Raw genomic sequence first — 18,217 nt, 5'->3', positions numbered from 1 at the left:
GAGATTTTACAGCACGCCAGAATGAAAGCGCCATTGAAACACAAGGGCAATGTTCTACACTTTCACACACATTTGAACATGAATACCATGAAGATCAGAAATCAATTTCTTGCTTTCAGACTCAGACTTCAGGAGATAAATGCTCACTTTGCTCTTTTTTTTTCCAGCACGAATGTGAATCTCTTACAACAAATGCACAAAGGAATTTATGCATCCCGACGCACTAGTTTGGTATAATATTAAGATAAGTTTGGAGAAGGTTTATCAAAAGTGAAGATTCTAGACTTCAATAAAATAGCTTTGTTTAGATGGGGGATTACCTCAATGAATTATTGTCTGGATGGGAATATCTGAAGTAGTTGGAAAGCAGTGGTTAAAAGTGAAAGGATCTATTGTAAGAGCTATTGTAAGGGCAACAAACCTTTTTGTAAGGAAAGTAAATAAAAGTAACAGTTCTCAAAAGTACTGGCTGACAAGGTAAGAAAGAGAAGTTAGGCGGTCTTTTACTTAGGTGTGCTAACGTTTTTAGCACACGTTAAAAACAGACACGTGCTATAACGCTAAAGATGCCCTTAGGAATACATTGGCGTCTCTAGTGTTTAGTAACGTATTTGGAATCCAATAGATTACAGGACTTGAGGCAAAAAGGTTTCAGTAGAAGTAAGTTTTGTTAGACAAATCTATTTAATTTCTTTGACTAGGTGAGCAGACAGTTGGATTCAGGGACAGCAATAGATTCAGTGTATTTAGATTTTAGCAAAGCCTTTGACACAGTTCCACAAAAATGTCTAATAAATAAAGTAAGTACCCTCGGTATGGGCTCTAAAGTGACTGACTAGGTAAGAAACTGGTTTAGTGGAATGTGACAGAGGGTTGTGGTAAATGGAGCTCATTCTGAGGAAAAGGATTTTACCAACATTGATCATAGTGGTAAATCTCTTCTGTGTGTACAGTTATTGTTTGAAAAAAGTTAATGTGCAACTAATTAGGGCATTTGCACTTTCTATATTTTTAACAAACCAGATGAAATAATGCTAGTTTGAATCAAATCCATATTCATCTGCAGTAGCTTACTAGAAGTCTAAGAGAGATTATTGTAAAGAATAGAGGACAGACATCTGCAGCCTCTAGTACACCTACGAGAGACTAGTTTTTTGCTCCTATCTCTACATAGAGGTGAACGAAGGCAGAGGCAACACAGGGTGAAGGAACAAGAGACCAGCGACATGTAAAGCCAACAGAGTGCAGCAGGAGGCAACCTCTACTGTCTGCTGAGAAGGTCATGGAGAAGCTTTTGGCAGATACATATTCTGTTGGATCCTTGTTTCAGGAAAATCTATCAGAAGCATCAGATATTGACAGTTTATTTGCTGAGGAGGTTTGCAAAATGTGAATGCTAGCATGCTAAGTGGCCAAAATACAACACAGGAAAAATCCTCTACGATGAGTAAGCACAACAGACAAGAATAGAGGTTGACAAAGGATGAATCACCACCAGAGATATGAATCCAGCAGGCTTTATTATAAAGTTAAAAAGAAGGACCCGACACGGGCCGTGTTTCGACGCACACAGGCATCTGCATCAGGGGTCAAACTTGTAAATTCTATGAATGAAGAATAATAGGACAATAATAATTGTAAAAAATATATGAATAAAACAAACATATCGTGACATGAAAATATAATCATAAAAAACATTTAATTGAAACATATATTAATAATAAATTAGAACACAATTATAATAATATATGCCAACACCAATCATATTTGGTTAAAATAAATATTAAAAAAATAGACACAAATATAGTAATATCATGAATACCAACACCAATGACATCATATAAATGATGGTCAAACTATTGAAATGTTTGATAATGAAGTACAAAACAAAATTGTAAAAAATGTATTTAAAAAACAGGATAAAATAAATGATGGCATGTTAAATAGCATTGTTTTCAAACGAAATAATTATATTTTATAACCTATAACAAACCAAAAGTGTTGTATTTGCAAAAATGTGAATCAATGTTAAGAATAAAAAATCATAATTATATTTATATATTTTTTACAATTATGATTGTCCTATTATTCGTCATTCATAGAATTTACAAGTTTGACCCCTGATGCACACGCCTGTGTGCGTCGAAACACGGCCCGTGTCGGGTCCTTCTTTTTAACTTTATAATAAAGCCTGCTGGATTCATATCTCCGGTGGGGATTCGTCCTTTGTCAGCCTCTACTCTCGTCTGTTGAGCATGCTAAGTGGTAAAGAAGAATCCCCCCTTCAAATATAGAGCAGGTATTGGAAGAGTGGGAATGATTCACTTGAATGTTAATCTTCTGTCCTTTCCTCAGACCCAGTACCAGTAAAACAGTAACAAAAACACCAGCAGAGATGAAACATCACAAAACATTGGAGGTGTTGAGGTATTTTAATGGTTTATGACTTTTTCAGCTTGATATATTGCATTTCACTGAGGAAGATTTGGGAGAGATACCTGTGCCAGAAATGGTTTTTGAAGCTGACGAGTCAGAGAAACTGAATGAATTCTCTTTAAACCTGTAGGATGTAATGGGGCAGTTGTACAAATTGAAGACTAGCAAATCTCCTGGACCGGATGGTATTCATCCCAGAGTACTGATAGAACTGAAAAATGAACTAGTGGAGCTATTGTTAGTAATATGTAATTTATCCTTAAAATAGAGCGTGGTACCAGAAGATTGGAGGGTGGCCAATGTAATGCCGATTTTTAAAAAAAGGTCCAGAGGAGATCTGGGAGATTATAGACCGGTGAGTCTGACGTCAGTGCCAGGCAAAATGGTACAGACTATTATAAAGAACAAAATTACAGAGCATATTCAAAAACATGGATTAATGAGACAAACCCAACATGGATTTAGTGAAGGGAAATCTTGCCTCACCAATTTATTACATTTCTTTGAAGGTGTGAACAAACATGTAGATAAAGGGGAGCTGGTCGATATTGTGTATCTGGATTTTCTTAAGGCGTTTGACAAAGTACCACATGAAAGACTCCAGAGGAAATTAGAGAGTCATAGGATAGGAAGTACTGTCCTAGTGTGGATTAAAAACTGGTTAAAAGATAGAAAACAGAGAGTAGGGTTAAATAGTCAGTATTCTCAATGGAAAAGGGTAGTTAGTGGGGTTTCCCAGGTGTCTGTGCTGGGATTGCTGCTTTTTAACATATTTATAAATGACCTAGAGATAGGAGTAACTAGTGACATAATTAAATTTGCTGACAACACAAAGTTATTCAAAGTCGTTAAATCGCAGAAGGATTATGAAAAATTACCAGGGAACTAAAAGAGACTGGGAGGCTAGGCGTCTAAATGGCAGATGATGTTTAATGCGAGCAAGTGCAAAGTGATGCATGTGGGAAAGAGTAACCCGAATTATAGCTACGTCATGCAAGATTCCACGTTAAGAGTCACTGACCAAGAAAGGGATCTAGGTGTCGTCGTTGATGATATGTTGAAACCTTCTGCTCAGTGTACTGCTATGGCTAAGAAAGCAAATAGAATGTTAGGTATTATTAGGAAAGGAATAGAAAACAAAATGAGGATGTTACAATGCCTTTGTATAGCTCCATTGTGCGACCGCACCTCAAATATTGTGTTCAATTCTGGTTGCCGCATCCCAAAAAAGATATAATGGAATTAGAAAAGGTGCAGAGAAGGGCGACAAAAATGATAACGGGGATGGAATGACTTCCCTATGAGGGAAGGCTAAAGCACCTAGGGTTCTTCAGCTTTGAGAAAAGGCGGCTGAGAGGAGATATGAAAGAGGTCTATAAAATAATGAGTGGAGTTGAATGGGTAGACATGAAGCATCTATTTACGCTTTTAAAAAATTATAGGACTAGGGGGCATATGATGAAGCTACAAAGTAGTAAATTTTAAATGAATCGGAGAAAACCTTTCTTCACTCAACGTGTAATTAAACTCTGGAATTCATTGCCAGAGAATGTGGTAAAGACATTTAGCTTAGGAGAGTTTAAAAAAGGTTTGGATGGCTTCCTAATGGAAAAGTCCATAGACCATTATTAAATTGGACTTGGGGAAAATCCACTACTTCTGGGATAAGCAATATAAAATGTTTTGTACATTTTTGGGAACTTGCCAGATATTTGTGACCTGGATTGGCCAATGTTGGAAACAGGATGCTGGGTTTGATGGACCTTTGATCTGTCCCAGTATGGCAATACTTATGTACTTAAGTACTTACATTAAACTATTAGAGCAAAAATAGCACTATTACAATTGTAGGATAGAGAAACAAAAGTAAAAGAAGAAATGTAGGCTAAACTTATCTGCTCACAGCTGACTGAGGTACTGCATTATGAATTAGTATTATTGAATTAGATCCAATGCTCTGTAATGCTTTTCTATCATATATCTGGTCAGAACTATCATTTGCTTATTTATATATTCCAGCTTAAATCTCATTATTTTGAATTAGGTAATGGCATGGGGTGACAGGGAGACTGGGAACTCAGCAGCCTCTTAATTTCTTGTGACCTTCTACTTTTTTTGTATGAATTAGTACAGTTCTTTCGATTTTATGGTATTTTTTTCAATGATTTTACTTTGGATTTCATGTTTTTATGTTAAGCTGTTAGACCTGCTTTTGATAAACAGCATAGCATATGGAAACAATAAGCGTAAGTCCTTTATATAAATTAACGACCTAGTTTACTAAATCACAGTAGTGGGTGTAGCATGGCAATGCCAACATAGCCCGTTCAAAGTGAATGGGCTGCTTCGGCATTAGCGCATGGCAGCCACTAACGCAGCTTAGTAAACAGTGGGGAAAATGTTTATTGAAATAAAGCAGTACACATTACCCCCCCAGATTCTATATATGGTGACTAAAGTTTATTTATTTATTTGGATTTATTTATCACCTTTTTGAAGTAATTCACTAAAGGCAGTGTACAGTAAGAATAAATCAAACAAGAGCAATAGGCAATTACAGCAGTAAAAATATTCAAATAACAATACAAAGAGGGGCATAATCGAACGCAAGCCTATCTCCATGGGCGTCTATCTCCGAGAACGGGTCTGTGAAGGGGCGGGCCGAACCGTATTTTTGAAAAAATGGACGTTTTTGAGCTGGGTGTTTGTTTTTTTTAGCGATAATGGAAACTAAAAACGCCCAGCTCAAAAATGTCCTAATCTGAGCCATTTGGTCATGGGAGGGGCCACGATTCGTAGTACACTGGCCCCCCTGATATGCCAGGACACCAACTGGGCACCCTAGGTCAGTGCGGTGGACTTCAGAAAAAGCTCCCACATGCATAGCTCCCTTACCACGGGTGCTGAGCTCCCAACCCCCTCCCCCAAAACCCACAAATGTACAAAACTACCATAGCTCTTAGGGGTGAAGGGGGCACCTACATGTGGGTACAGTGGGTTTTGGAGGCCTCCTATTTACCAGCACAAGTGTTACAGGTGGGGAGGGGGATGGGCCTGGGGCCACCTGGCTGAAGTGCATTGCGGTACCCACTAAAAGTGCTCCAGGGACCTGCATACATGCAGGCCTCTAGGACTTGTGGCTGCTGTATAACATTGGCACACCAGTTGACACCTGAAGACTAATCTCTCCGAAAACGTCCTTTATTGGAATAACCGCATTTACTTACAGTTAACTGCAGATCAGAGGTTGTGCCCCACTAGCAACGAGTCTCCCTGGTACTGAGATTAGCAGTAGGTCAGAGCTGGCAGAATGCTGTACAATGCCTTCTTTCAGCTACATTCAAGGTAAGAACTAAGTTCTCTAACGTGGCTAACACAGGAAAGGGATCTAAATCTGGCTTACAAAAATGGCCACTACCGCATGGACTACAACAGGAAACACAACAGGGCACACTCTGACCCAGTAGGCAGGGGGAAAAGCACCATGGGAGAAGAGCCTACCAACTACCAACATTGTGAGACTGTAACACAAGCTAATGAAATCACAGAGCCCAATACCCTACACCCACCACAATGCAATGCTGATGTGACCCTGTACTGCACCTGAGAGCCACATCTGACCCAGGGAAAGGCTGTGACAGGATCTAACACATTCTGCTGTCATGGAGGTGGGTATGGCATTTGAGGATGGCATACAGGCTGGAAAAAAGTTTTTAAAGTGGGGGTTTTTTTGGTGGGAGGGGGTTAGTGACCACTGGGGGAGTTCTAGGGAGGTCATCCCCGATTCCCTCCAATGGTCATCTGGTCAGTTGGGGCACTTTTTTGGGACTTGTTCGTGAAAAAAAAGGTTCCAAAAAAAGTGACCCAAAATCGCTAAAGATGCCCATCTCTCCTCGGCTGATAACCACGCCCCAGTCCCGCCTCCACCAAGCCTCCGACACGCTCCCGTCAACTTTATTCGTTTCCGCGACGGAGTGCAGTTGGAAACGCCCAAAATCGGCTTTCGATTATACCGATTTAGGGCGAGAAAAACGCCCATCTCCCGATTTGGGTCGAAATATAGGCGTTTTTCTCTTTCGATTATAAGCTGGAAAGTATGGCATAATATACTACTTACAGTGTCAACACAATACGTAATAGAACATTTTAATTGACAATGAAAGGTATAAGCAAACATGGAACATAGAGATAGGTGGGAGAATTAGCGCATGGCAGCCACTAACGCAGCTTAGTAAACAGCGGGGTAAATGTTTATTGAAATAAAGCAGTACACATTACCCCCCCAGATTCTATATATGGTGACTAAGTTTTATTTATTTATTTGGATTTATCACCTTTTTGAAGTAATTCACTAAAGGCAGTGTACAGTAAGAATAAATCAAACAAGAGCAATAGGCAATTACAGCAGTAAAAATATTCAAATAACAATACAAAGTATGGCATAATATACTACTTACAGTGTCAACACAATATGTAATAGAACATTTTAATTGACAGTGAAAGGTATAAGCAAACATGGAACATACAGATAGGTGGGAGAATAAGAAGAGTTAGATAGTAAGGTGACTAAGTTGCACATGAGGTCAGAGCAGTGGTGTGCTGGTAAATGTTTAACAACAGGCTCTCTCTCCGGTCCCCCTCTGCGCCCCCCATCCCCCTCTGCGCCCCCCGTCCCCCTCTGCACCCCCCCCCCCCAAATTCCAGAGCTGGCTATAGCCGGGGAGAGAGCCTGGGGGGGGGGGGGGGGGGGGAGGTGGCAATGCATTATTCCAGGAAAAAAAAATTAAATGATCCCAGGTTCCAATCTAATTCATGTTTAATGTGTGATAAAATGCCATAAATAAGTAAATAAATATAAACTTTTAATGTTGAGCACCTCATTCTCAAAGTGAACATATTCCAAACACTATAATGAAAATAAAAAGATTTTTTTCTACCTTTGTTGTCTGGTGACTGTTTTTCTAATCATGCTGGCCCAGTATCCGATTCTGCTGCTATCTGTCCTCTTAACTCCGTTTCCAGGGCTTCCTTTCCATTTATTTATTTCCTTTCCTCCTTTCTTCTTCATTTCTGGTCCTCAGCTTCTGCCTATTTTCTTCATCCATGTGCAGTTTTTCTCCTCTCTTCCTTTTCCCTCATCTCATCTCCTTCCTCACTCTTCCCTCCCCTCCATCCATGTCCAGCATTTTTTCTCTCTCCCCCTGCCCTGCATGCACCCATACCCAGTAACCCTCCTCTCCCCTGCCCTCCATGCACCCATACCCAGCAGTGACCCTCCTCTCCCCTGCCCTGCATGCACTCATACTCAGTGACTCTCCTTTCCCCTGCCCTCCATCTACCCATGCCCAGCAGTGACCCTCCTCTCCCCTGCCCTGCATGCACCCATACCCAGCGACCCTTCTCTCCCCTTCATCCACCCATGCCCAGTGACTCCCTTCTCTCCCCTGCCACCCCTCCCGAGTTGTTCACCGGCGACTTCTCCTCCCTCCCTCCGGATCCCTCCATCACCGCCCTCTCCTTCGAATTCTTCGGGGCAGGCAGTCTTGCCTGCCCGCTACCAACACTGACTCTCCCCTGCCAGTTCGCGCTTCAAAATGGCCGCCGAGACTTCAGCAGAAGTCTCGCGAGGCCGCCTCTGGAAGTCTCGGCGGCCATTTATAAAGCGAGAACCGGCAGGGGAGAGTCAGCGCTGGTAGCGGGCAGGCAAGACTGCCTGCCCCGAAGAATTAGAAGAGTCAGGTCGGTGACGTGAGGGACCGGATTGGGCGATCGATCGATCGGGCGGGTGGGCGGAGAGCCAGCTCGCACTAGGGAACAACCGGCTCGCAAGTCGGTTCAAAATTTAACAACCGGCTCTTGCGAGCCGGCTCCAGCACATCACTGGGTCAGAGAGATGGTTAGCATATAGATAGGTAAGAGAGTAAGAAAAGTTAGAAAATAAGGTGACTAATTTAAGGAGATGTGCATATGAGGTTAGAAAGATGGCTACATTTTATATCAGCTAGAATAGGAGTAGATAAACATGACCTGCTGCAGTATGTGTGTGAGACTAAATGTTAGTTACTTCTTCCATTAAAGGCCTTGTCAAAGAGCCAAGTTTTTACTTGCTTCCTGAAGTAGAGATAGTCTTGGGTTATGCGGAGCCTTTCAGGCAGTGCATTCTAGAGTGTGGGGGCTACTCCAGAGAAGGCTCGCTTGCAGGTATCATGGTTAGTGATAGTAATGGTGTGGTGTCCTTTGCGGTGTGTAGAGGATCATCCTATTCTTCACTCAGGGCAATTTCCTTTAAGGGCCTTGAAGATCAGACATAGAGTTTTAAATTTATCCCTGTATTGTACTGGTAGCCAATGAAGTCTTTGTAAGAATAGTGTGATGTGGTCCCGTCACTTGCAACCTTCTATGAGTCTTGCTGCAGCATTCTGAATCAGTTGAAGCTGGTGCAGGCCCTTTGTAGTCAGACCATTGTATAGTGCATTGCAGTAATCCAGTCTTGATGTTATCATGGCATGCACAACTGCGATAAGATTTACCTTCTCGATGTAAGGAGAGAGACAGCATAACTGTCGCTAATAGTAGAAGCAGCTCTTGAAAGTTGCTTTGATTTGGGGAATCAGAGTAAGTGTTGAATCTAATTGTATTCCAAGGTTCCTGAATTGTGATTTGAGGGGGAGTTCGTACTTTCCAAAAGAGATTTTGATGTCAGGTATGTATCCACTTGTGTTAGGGACTGAGAGAACCTTGGTTTTACTTGGTTTCAGGCAAGGTTTGTTGGGTTTAGCCTATTCTTGAATTGATATTAGACAGGTAATCAGTTTATTCAAGGCTGTGGGTAAGTCAGGTTCAATGGGTATGAGTAGCTGCACATCATCCGCGTAGATGTAGAACTGCGTGTCCATTGACCAAATCAGCTCTGCAAATGGCTTGAGGTAGATATTGAACAGAATAGGTGACAGAATCGATCCTTGTGATACCGCACAGGCCAGTGCCCATGTTGGTGATGAGTTGCTGCCAAACATTATGCATTGTTGCCTGTCTGATACTGTTCTACTGATACCTGTTTCAGTCAGTCGTGTTATCATGATATCATGATCCACAGTGTCAAAAGCTGCTGAGAAATCTAGCAGTACTAACATCGAAGCAAATTCTCTGTCTCGGTTTCTGTGAAAATCATCTAGCAGGAATACAAGAACTGTTTCTATTCCATAACCAGGTTGGAATCCACATTGACATGTATCTAGCCAGTTTCTCTCTTCTAGCCACTCATTAAGTTGAACATAGACTGTTTGTTCTATAAGTTTCCCTAGAAATAGAATGTTGGATACTTTCAAGTTTGTCCTGGTTAAGGTTGTTTTTCTTTAGCAAAGGGTGAACCACTGCCCTTTTTAATGCTGTTGGTAGTTGCCCATTAGAAAGAGAGGCATTCATAATTTTTGTGGGGCTTTCTATGAGGCCCATACTTGCTTGCTGCACTAGCTTTAATGGGCAGGGGTCAAGGGAGCAGGTAGTTGGTTGAAGGTCTCTTAGGATTTTGTCAAGGCTCTCTTCTGGCATTGGGTTAAAAGTGTCCCATCTGTCTCTGTCAGGAGGGAGTGCGTTTGTGCACTCCGGGTGGGATTGTCTGCAAATCCTGTTGAATACTTTTAATTTTGTTGGCAAAGTATGCAGCAAAATCATTGCTGTTCAGTTTAGATTGGGCAGGCTGGTTCTGTTGTGGGGGTTGCAGTAGGCTGTTTACTATACTCAAGAACTGCTTGGTTGAATTGGCAGCCTGTGGAATGCATTGAGAGAAATATTGCTTTTTGGTTGCTGTTAAGCCTTGGCAGTACTTTATCATGTGCTTCCTACAGTTTATCCTGTCTTCATCCAGGCGAGATTTACATGCAATTTTGGCAGTCGAGTTGTACACATATCTTAATTAATAATCATTCAGCACCAATAAATGGACCCTATCAAGAAATAAATGACACTAATTGCCAATAATTAGAATTTATGTGCACACTTGCTAAGCGTATTTTATAAAGTAATACTCATAAATTCTGGAATGTGGAAAACAACAAAGCAGATCAGTGGTAGATGTACACAATCTTTATTAATAGAATTGCATTAAAAAACATAAATGCCTGACAAAGGCTGTGTTTCGCCCAGCAGGGCTGCGTCAGGGGCTACTGAATGATCCTTACTATGAAATTCTTCTAAAAAGGTGTTTGTTCCAACAATGTTTATCAACTGTTCCGAAGTCAGAAAAAACCAGCTCAGATCAAATTTGTATAACTGAGAGACGACCCGTGATACAGCCAGCATTGTATGGTAGAAGATTTCCCTGGTGTATCCTGTTCGACTTTACCACTTACACCTGTGTCGGGCATTTATGTTTTTAATGCGATTCTATTAATAAAGACTGTGTACATCTACCACTGATCTGCTTTGTTGTTTTCCACTTTGGAGTTTGCAAATCGTTTGCCTTGCTGATTTTTGGGATACTCATAAATTCTTCCATGCGGATCTCAAAAGGGGGATGAGCAAGGTTGTGTCATTGGCAGTCATGGGCATTCCTAAAATTTATGAGGGTCTTTTACTAAGGCATGCTCACGTTTTTGGCTTGTGCTAAAATTGTGGGTGCACTAAACGTTAGTGACACCAATGCATTCCTATGGGCATCTCTAACATTTAGCACAACCACAATTTTATCGTATGCTAAAAACGTGAGTGCGCCTTAGTAAAAGATTCCCTATATGCAGTGCTATAGAATATTCCTGCTCTGCGCCTGTTAGGTGTAGGAATTTACTTGGCGTAAATGGTCATGCCTACATTTAGTCACAGGAACTAGTCATTGTCTAAAAACGTGCTGAACTTTAGACAAAGTTATAGACTTCTATTAGATATATTTTTCAGTGCTGATTTTTTAGGTGACATAAATAGAATCTAGCCCTACATGTATATTGCAAACACTGCCAATAGTAGTGACAAGGGACCCCTTTCAAAAACAAGCTCCACCCTAATGTTGCTTCAAAATGAAAACATGTCTGCTAAATCATGAGCAGTTTGCATGTGCTTGAAGTTAGGAGTGTATCCCTGCACTGAGCTTCACTAACAAAATGTTTTCTCTTTTTCATTAGCTTCATCATTATCTGAAGAACCTCCACTTTAAGAACGCTCTGGGTGAGGAAATCTTTTTTGATGAGAATGGTGATCTCTCCATTGGTTATGATATTATAAGCCCAGTGTTTCTACCTGATGGGACACGGATTAAAGAAATTGTTGGAAGTTATAACCCTTATGCTCCACCAGAGCAGGAATTTACTATCTATGAAAAGGCGATGACGTGGGACAGCACATTCACCGAGGTCAGATTTCAATTCAATTTAAACTCCTTGCTCTTAGCAAAGGATATGCAGAACAAAAATGTCCATTTTTAACTTTCCTGTGTGGTTTACTTGTTTTTTTTTTATTCAAGGTTTTTTTAAATTTTTTTAGTCACCTGTATTGTTTACTGGATTGATTGCCTTATTCAGGGTTTTGATTTTTTGTTTTCATTTTTGGGTCAATGTCATCAATAGTGCACCCTATTATATAATAGTCTGCACTGTTATTCAAACAGTGCACAGTATTGCTCAAATAATGTGCCCTATCTCTCCAAATTATACAGTATAGACTAAGGGCCCTGTTTACTAAGCTGCGCTATAAGCATATAGGAGGGTGTCTCAAGCATTAGCACATGCTAATTTTTAGTGCGTGCTAAAAATGCTAGAGCACTTAGTAAACAGGGCCCTAAATTCAGTAAATTGTTTCATTGACACAGAAAAAAGTATACATTGAGCTCTATTCTATAAAGGGTATTTACACTTTATAGAACAGCGCTTAAGTGCCTGATCTGTGACAAATTTAATGCACTTGCATCCTCAATATTGAACATATTCCTTGACTGTGTCCATGGTGTACAGCGCTGCGTATGCCTTGTAGCGCTATAGAAATGATAAATAGTAGTAGTAGTAGGTGTAGCTGCCAGAGCTTAAATTAGATGTGAATTGGGCTTATTCTATAACTAGGTGTGTAATTCTTATGACTGCCCCAAAACTCCCCTAAGTACCCCCTTGAAATTACATGCTACAGGAGTTACATGCACATTGCTATAGAATGTGATATATGCCCTACTTCCAATTAAGGCCAATAATTGATTGTTAGCCAATTATTGGTGCTGATTGGCTCATTAATCAATTAAACTGCATGTGCAAATTTGCTATGCATGCTGATTTGCTTGTTCAACTGTAGTTGCCATATATATATAATTCAAGGTATATGTGCCTATTCAATAATATTATGTGCTATAGAGCAACAGAGCTCAATATTGAGCAATAGGACACACAATTAAGCAATAGCATGGCCAATTGGAGCAAACGTTGGCTCTATTTGAACAACAATGCTCACTTTCAGTTATCTTGGCGCCAAATTATGGAACAATCTCCCACTCAATACATGTAATCAGTCCACTTTTCCTGCCTTCAAACATGCCCTGAAAGCCTATCTGTTCTCTATGGCTTTCCCTCTCTCTTCTTGATGTCTTGATCAATCTCGCATCCTTTCTCCCTGATCTTCCTTTCTGCCTGTATCTTTGCTTTTTTATGCATTGTAAACCACTTCCTGTGTGTTTTAGACCATATGCTGAAATAAATAAATAAATAAACAAACAAACACACAAACAGATGCTTATCATTCAATAAGCCAGTTGATAACAGAGTCTGATGCAGTGTACAAAGCCTCAAGACCACCAGGCAGACATGTGAGTGGACGTGTATTGTTGATGTATTCCAATGTCTGGTAAACAGTACATAGACAGTCTGGATAATCTTTAAAGCTCTAGTGCCATTCATTGAATACATACTGACCATAGCCTGACTGAAACTGGTTTATAACTATGACCACAAATGATGTGGAAAGTTGAAACCAGGTCATCAGAACTTGGACAAGATCCGAGTAACATGTATTTGTGGTCAACTATTTTGCACCACAGACTGCTTTCGGTCAGGTCTGAGTCTGGAATGTGAAATCAGATTGGATTTCTCCATAATAGGTGTCTTGAGAGTGAGTTGTAAATGTCATGGTGAAGTGGACGCTGTAGAATTTCTTGGATCCAAGCGAGTAAACTACCTGTGGTGCTCCAATGACAAATGTTTGGTGGGCTAATATTACTCATCAATGGTAGCTACTGAGTATCAGTAGGACACAGAGAGGGACATAATTGAAAGGAGTTCCCAAGTTTTCCTAAGGACGTCCTTGCAGGACGTCTTGGCGAAGGGGCGTCCATCTTTTGTTTCAATAATACGGTCAGGAACGCCCAAATCTTGACATTTAGGTGGTCCCAAGAGTTGGTCGTCCTTATACTTGGCCGTTTCTGATTTTCGGCGATAATGGTAACTAAGGATGCCCATCTCAGAAACGACCAAATGCAAGCCCTTTCAGGGCAGCAAAAAACATGTGCAGTCAAAGCAAATTAATAGGTTCTGACAGCTAAGAAAACACAAAGAAACAGCAAACTTGTTAAAAAAAGGGGTACATTTAGGATACTAACTCCCAAAATTAGGCCCATAAATCCTTTGATAATTACCCAATGAAATTCTACACAAGGAAGGGCTGCATTTCAGTATGCATGGATAGGCTGTTGTTTGCATGTGGCTAACGATAGAGATGTGCATTCCTTTCAAAAGAGTACACACTCTTTTCCTGATAATACCATTGAAACAATTGTGGAAAAGAGTGTGCATGATTTCAACACAAGTGTTGTCCTATTTGCAAATAGTTTGCAGTCTTCTATATGTCACGATTGTGGCTGTGACACCTCCCTCACTTACCTTATTTCTGGGGGTCAGCTTCTGTGCTGGCTTCTATTTCTTTTGTCTGCCCTTTCTGAGCTAGCTCTGTCTCTCTGTGCTGGCTGCTTCCAGCAGCATGACTCTAATTGCTTCACTATACTGCAGCTGTGTGGGTTAAGCCTCTCTGTGTTTCAGTATGCTGGCTGCCTGTGTCTGGTAGTTGTGACATCATCAGGCAGGGCCTTGATAAGGAAGTGGTGTTCTTCCCTTCAGGGCTTTTGCAACGCTTGCTATAGGTCCAGGTTAGTGTTGGTGCAGTGTGCACCTTTGACTTATGTGTTTAGCTTCCCTGCTTTTTCCTTGTGGTTCCCCTGCTTTCCCTTTTGGTGCTGGTAGAAGCACTTCTGTTTTGCTGTTAGAGGTACTTCTGGTTTTGGTGCTGTTGGAAGCACTTCTGTCAGTGGAGTGCTTAGGAGCACTCCTGGTAGTTTGGTGCTTAGGAGCACCTTTGTTAGTCTATGTGTTTAGCTTCCCTGCTTTCTCCTTGTGGCTCCCCTGCTTTCCCGTTTGGTGCTGTTAGAAGCACTTCTGTTAGTATAGTGCTCAGCAGCACTTCTGTTAGTGTAGTGCTTAGGAGCACTTCTGTTTGTGGAGTGCTTAGTAGCACTTCTGTTGGTTTAGTGCTTAGGCAGTGGTGTGCTGGTAAATGTTTAACAACAGACTCTCTCCCTGGTCCCCCTCTGCGCCCCCCCCCCAAAAAAAAAAAAATTGCAGAGCTGGCTATGGCCAGGGAGAAAGCCTGGGGAGGGGTTTGGCGGCAATGCATTACTCCAGGAAAAAAATTAAATGATCCCAGGTTCGAATCTAATTCATGTTTAATGTGCGATAAAATGCCATAAATAAGTAAATAAATATAAACTTTTAATGTTGAGCACCTGATTCTCAAAGTGAACATATTCCAAACACTATAATGAAATTAAAATGATTTTTTTCTACCTTTGTTGTCTGGTGACTGTTCTTCTGATCATGCTGGCCCAGTATCCAACTCTGCTGCTATCTGTCCTCTTAACTCCGTTTCCAGGGCTTCCTTTTTCATTTATTTCTTTCCTTTCCTCCTTTCTTCTTCATTTCTGGTCCTCAGCTTCTGCCTATTTTCTTCATCCATGTGCAGTTTTTCTCCTCTCTTCCTTTTCACTCATTTCATCTCCTTCATCTCTCTTCCCTCCCCTCTATGTCCAGCAATTTCTCCTCTCTCCCTGAGCCCTTAGGGCGGGTCACTGAGAATGAACGAATCAGGAAGCTTATGCTAGAGACGTTGGGACTCAGGAGGGGAGCGCTTCCAGTGATGCTGCTGCCCATGCGGTCAGACGACGGAGGTTAGGTAAATTTAAAATAAAATAAAAAGGATCCTTGGGGGAGAAGAGGGCGCCAGGATGGGCAGATAAGTGGCGGTAAGCATGGTGCGGGGGCGCCCTCCAGAGGTCGGCGCCCCCCTTCCAATGCTTACCGTGTTGGACCGGCCCTGCGTGAACCAGCAGTGGGGGAGATGGCCAAGGCAGGGTCGGTGAGGAACCGGATCTGGAGGGAGGAGGGAAGGAGAGCCGGCTCACGCTTTCCAACAACTGGTTTGCAAGTCCAAGCAAAATTTAACAACCGGCTCTTGCGAGCCGGAGCAAGCCAGCTCCAGCACACCACTGTGCTTAGGAATTCTTTTGTTAGTTTAGTGCTTAGGAGCAGATCTGTTAGTATAGCGCTTAGGAGTTCTTTTGTTAGTATAGCGCTTAGGAGTTGTTTAGTTAGTATAGTGCTTAGGTGCACTTCTGTTGGTTTACTGTTAGGAGCACCCCTGTTAGTTTAGTGCGTAGGAGCACTTCTGTTAGTTCAGTACCTAGGAGCACTTCTGTTTCCAGCTTGTTCTAGTATCGTGGTCCCGGGGTTATCCTGTATCCGGTAAGTCCTGCTGGCCGCTCGAACCCAGGGGCTCAACTCCTGGGGGGATAGTGGCTAAGTGCAGGTGAAGCTGTGCGGACCAGTCTGGGGTACTCCAGTCCGGTGTGTTCCAGTCTAGTGCGGACCAGTCTGGTGTACTCCAGTCCAGTGGGTTCCGGTCCAGTCTGGTGTACTCCAGTCCAGTGGGTTCCGGTCCAGTGTATTCCAGTCCGTGTGTTCCGGCTCGCTGGGCGGCGCCTGCAGTCCTTGCCTGTGCTGGTGTGCTAGCCCAGGGTTGGTTGGTGGGTTTTGTCTGCTGCTGTTGCTCCTTGTCAGCAGCCCAAGGGCTCGTTTGCTCCAGAGCCCGTCCCCGCGGGCTCTGAACCTGAGAACCTGACACTATAAGAGTGAACATTCAGTGATTTTCTTCCCATGACAACAGCATTGCCAAAAGAAAACAAATAAAATGAACATACCTGTAAATGACATGGAAAATGAAAGGAAACAAATACTTTTGGCTCTCCTTCCCTATTATACAGTGCTCTAATGAGTATTCCGCCGCATTCTGTATAGATCACTAATAGTTGGATATGCAAATTTGGGCATAGTTAGCAAATCTGTGTATAAACTAATTAGACAATTAATCACTAAAAATCCCTTAATTGGCAGTAATTAGGAGTTGCTTATGGGTCTGCATTCTGCCCAATTCTGTAACATGCATGCCTGAATTTCATAGCGTGCAACTCCAAAGGGCATATGGCCATGGAAAGGGAATGGACAGGTAAGGGGCAATCCCATAAGTTAGCTGCGATGTTATAGAATACCTACATTTGCACGCCTAATTGCCATCGCTTGGGTTCCAGTACTTACACCAACATTTCAACAGGTATAAATGCTTGCACCCAAAGTTAGGAGGTGAAATGCACACTAACCTAATATTCTCTAAAGGTCAATTCATGCAGAGCATCCCTTACAGAATACTACCATAGCACTCATTATTTCAGTACCTAACTTTAAGAATAGCCATACTAACAGAGGAAGTGACGTCAGAGCTTTGAATGGCTGCCTAGATCTTTAGATCCCGCTTCTCCTTGCTAATAATCAGCATCATTGGACATTAGTTGCCACTTTTGTGCGAATTTCGAGAACGGGAAAAAATAGTGTTTCCTATGGACAATCATGAGTAAGCTGCCTTCATCGGGGCGCAAGGATCCACAGCGCTTTTCAATTCGCTCTATGGGTAAGGTCTCTCAGCGCCATGTTTCTCCGGCTCTCCCTTCTCCCTCCGATTCGGATTCTGCAGTTTCAATAGCAGATGCATGTACATCGCAGTCCAAACACGTTTCATTGAAATCTTTGCAACAGTGCTTCGTAAATATCCAAACCGAGATAAAAGCCTCTAAAGAGGAAATTTTGGATAAAATAGATGTCTTGAGCGTCGACCTTAAAGAATTGGGTGGGCACGTGGAGGAGCTGGAGGCTCGTGCCTTAGACCAGTCGGAACAGATGGTTAACACAGAAGCTCGCCTGGGAAGATTTGAAGATCGGATAGAAGATTTTGATCTGTTCGTTGCCTTGTTGGAGCCTTTCCCATTGCTGGATTTGGACTTGTAACTGTACTACAAAGGTTTTTTTTTAATGTTTTTTTTTGTTTTGTTTTGGTGGGGTAGCGCGCTGTAAGATTGTCTGAAAGGGGGCTTGTGGGGTACGATGGTGGCTGGATGGGAGTGGGGTGGGTGGCGGGGTTTGGGTGGTTCATTCGGAGCGTGGCTTGTTTTGTCCTTGAACTTCCCACTCAGGTTTCCCTCTGTTGTGGATGTCTGTTTGGTGGTTAGGGTGGATTAGGGGGCAGGGGGTGGTTGGGATTGGAGGGGGAGGGTGGGTTAGAAATAGTACGAGATGTGTGAGTTGCGAGTGGACTTGGGGCAGGGGGGGTTGGGAGGATGGGAGAGCATTAGCAGGTGTTGACACAGGGTCCGTTAGGCTAGTTTGGATGTGTTTAGGTTTGTCAGCTGGTGATTCACAACAGAATTTACCCTTATCTT

The 18,217-nt window shown here is 42.1% G+C and overlaps 1 protein-coding gene across 1 annotated transcript in view; it reads left to right on the top strand.

Annotated features, from left to right (window-relative positions):
• The window catches only part of LOC115464452 (extracellular calcium-sensing receptor-like), a 67,054-nt gene that overhangs the window by 34,447 nt on the left and 14,390 nt on the right, over nt 1-18,217 (top strand). The window contains exon 6 of the mRNA XM_030194832.1: nt 11,553-11,780. Within this exon, the coding sequence (XP_030050692.1) occupies nt 11,553-11,780 (228 nt within the window). The remainder of the gene's footprint in view (nt 1-11,552; nt 11,781-18,217) is intronic.

The sequence above is a fragment of the Microcaecilia unicolor genome, chromosome 3 (assembly GCF_901765095.1).
Source record: "Microcaecilia unicolor chromosome 3, aMicUni1.1, whole genome shotgun sequence".
Taxonomy (NCBI): domain Eukaryota; kingdom Metazoa; phylum Chordata; class Amphibia; order Gymnophiona; family Siphonopidae; genus Microcaecilia; species Microcaecilia unicolor.
The sequence above is the reverse complement of the archived record's forward strand: the minus strand, read 5'-3'. Positions and strand labels throughout refer to the sequence as shown.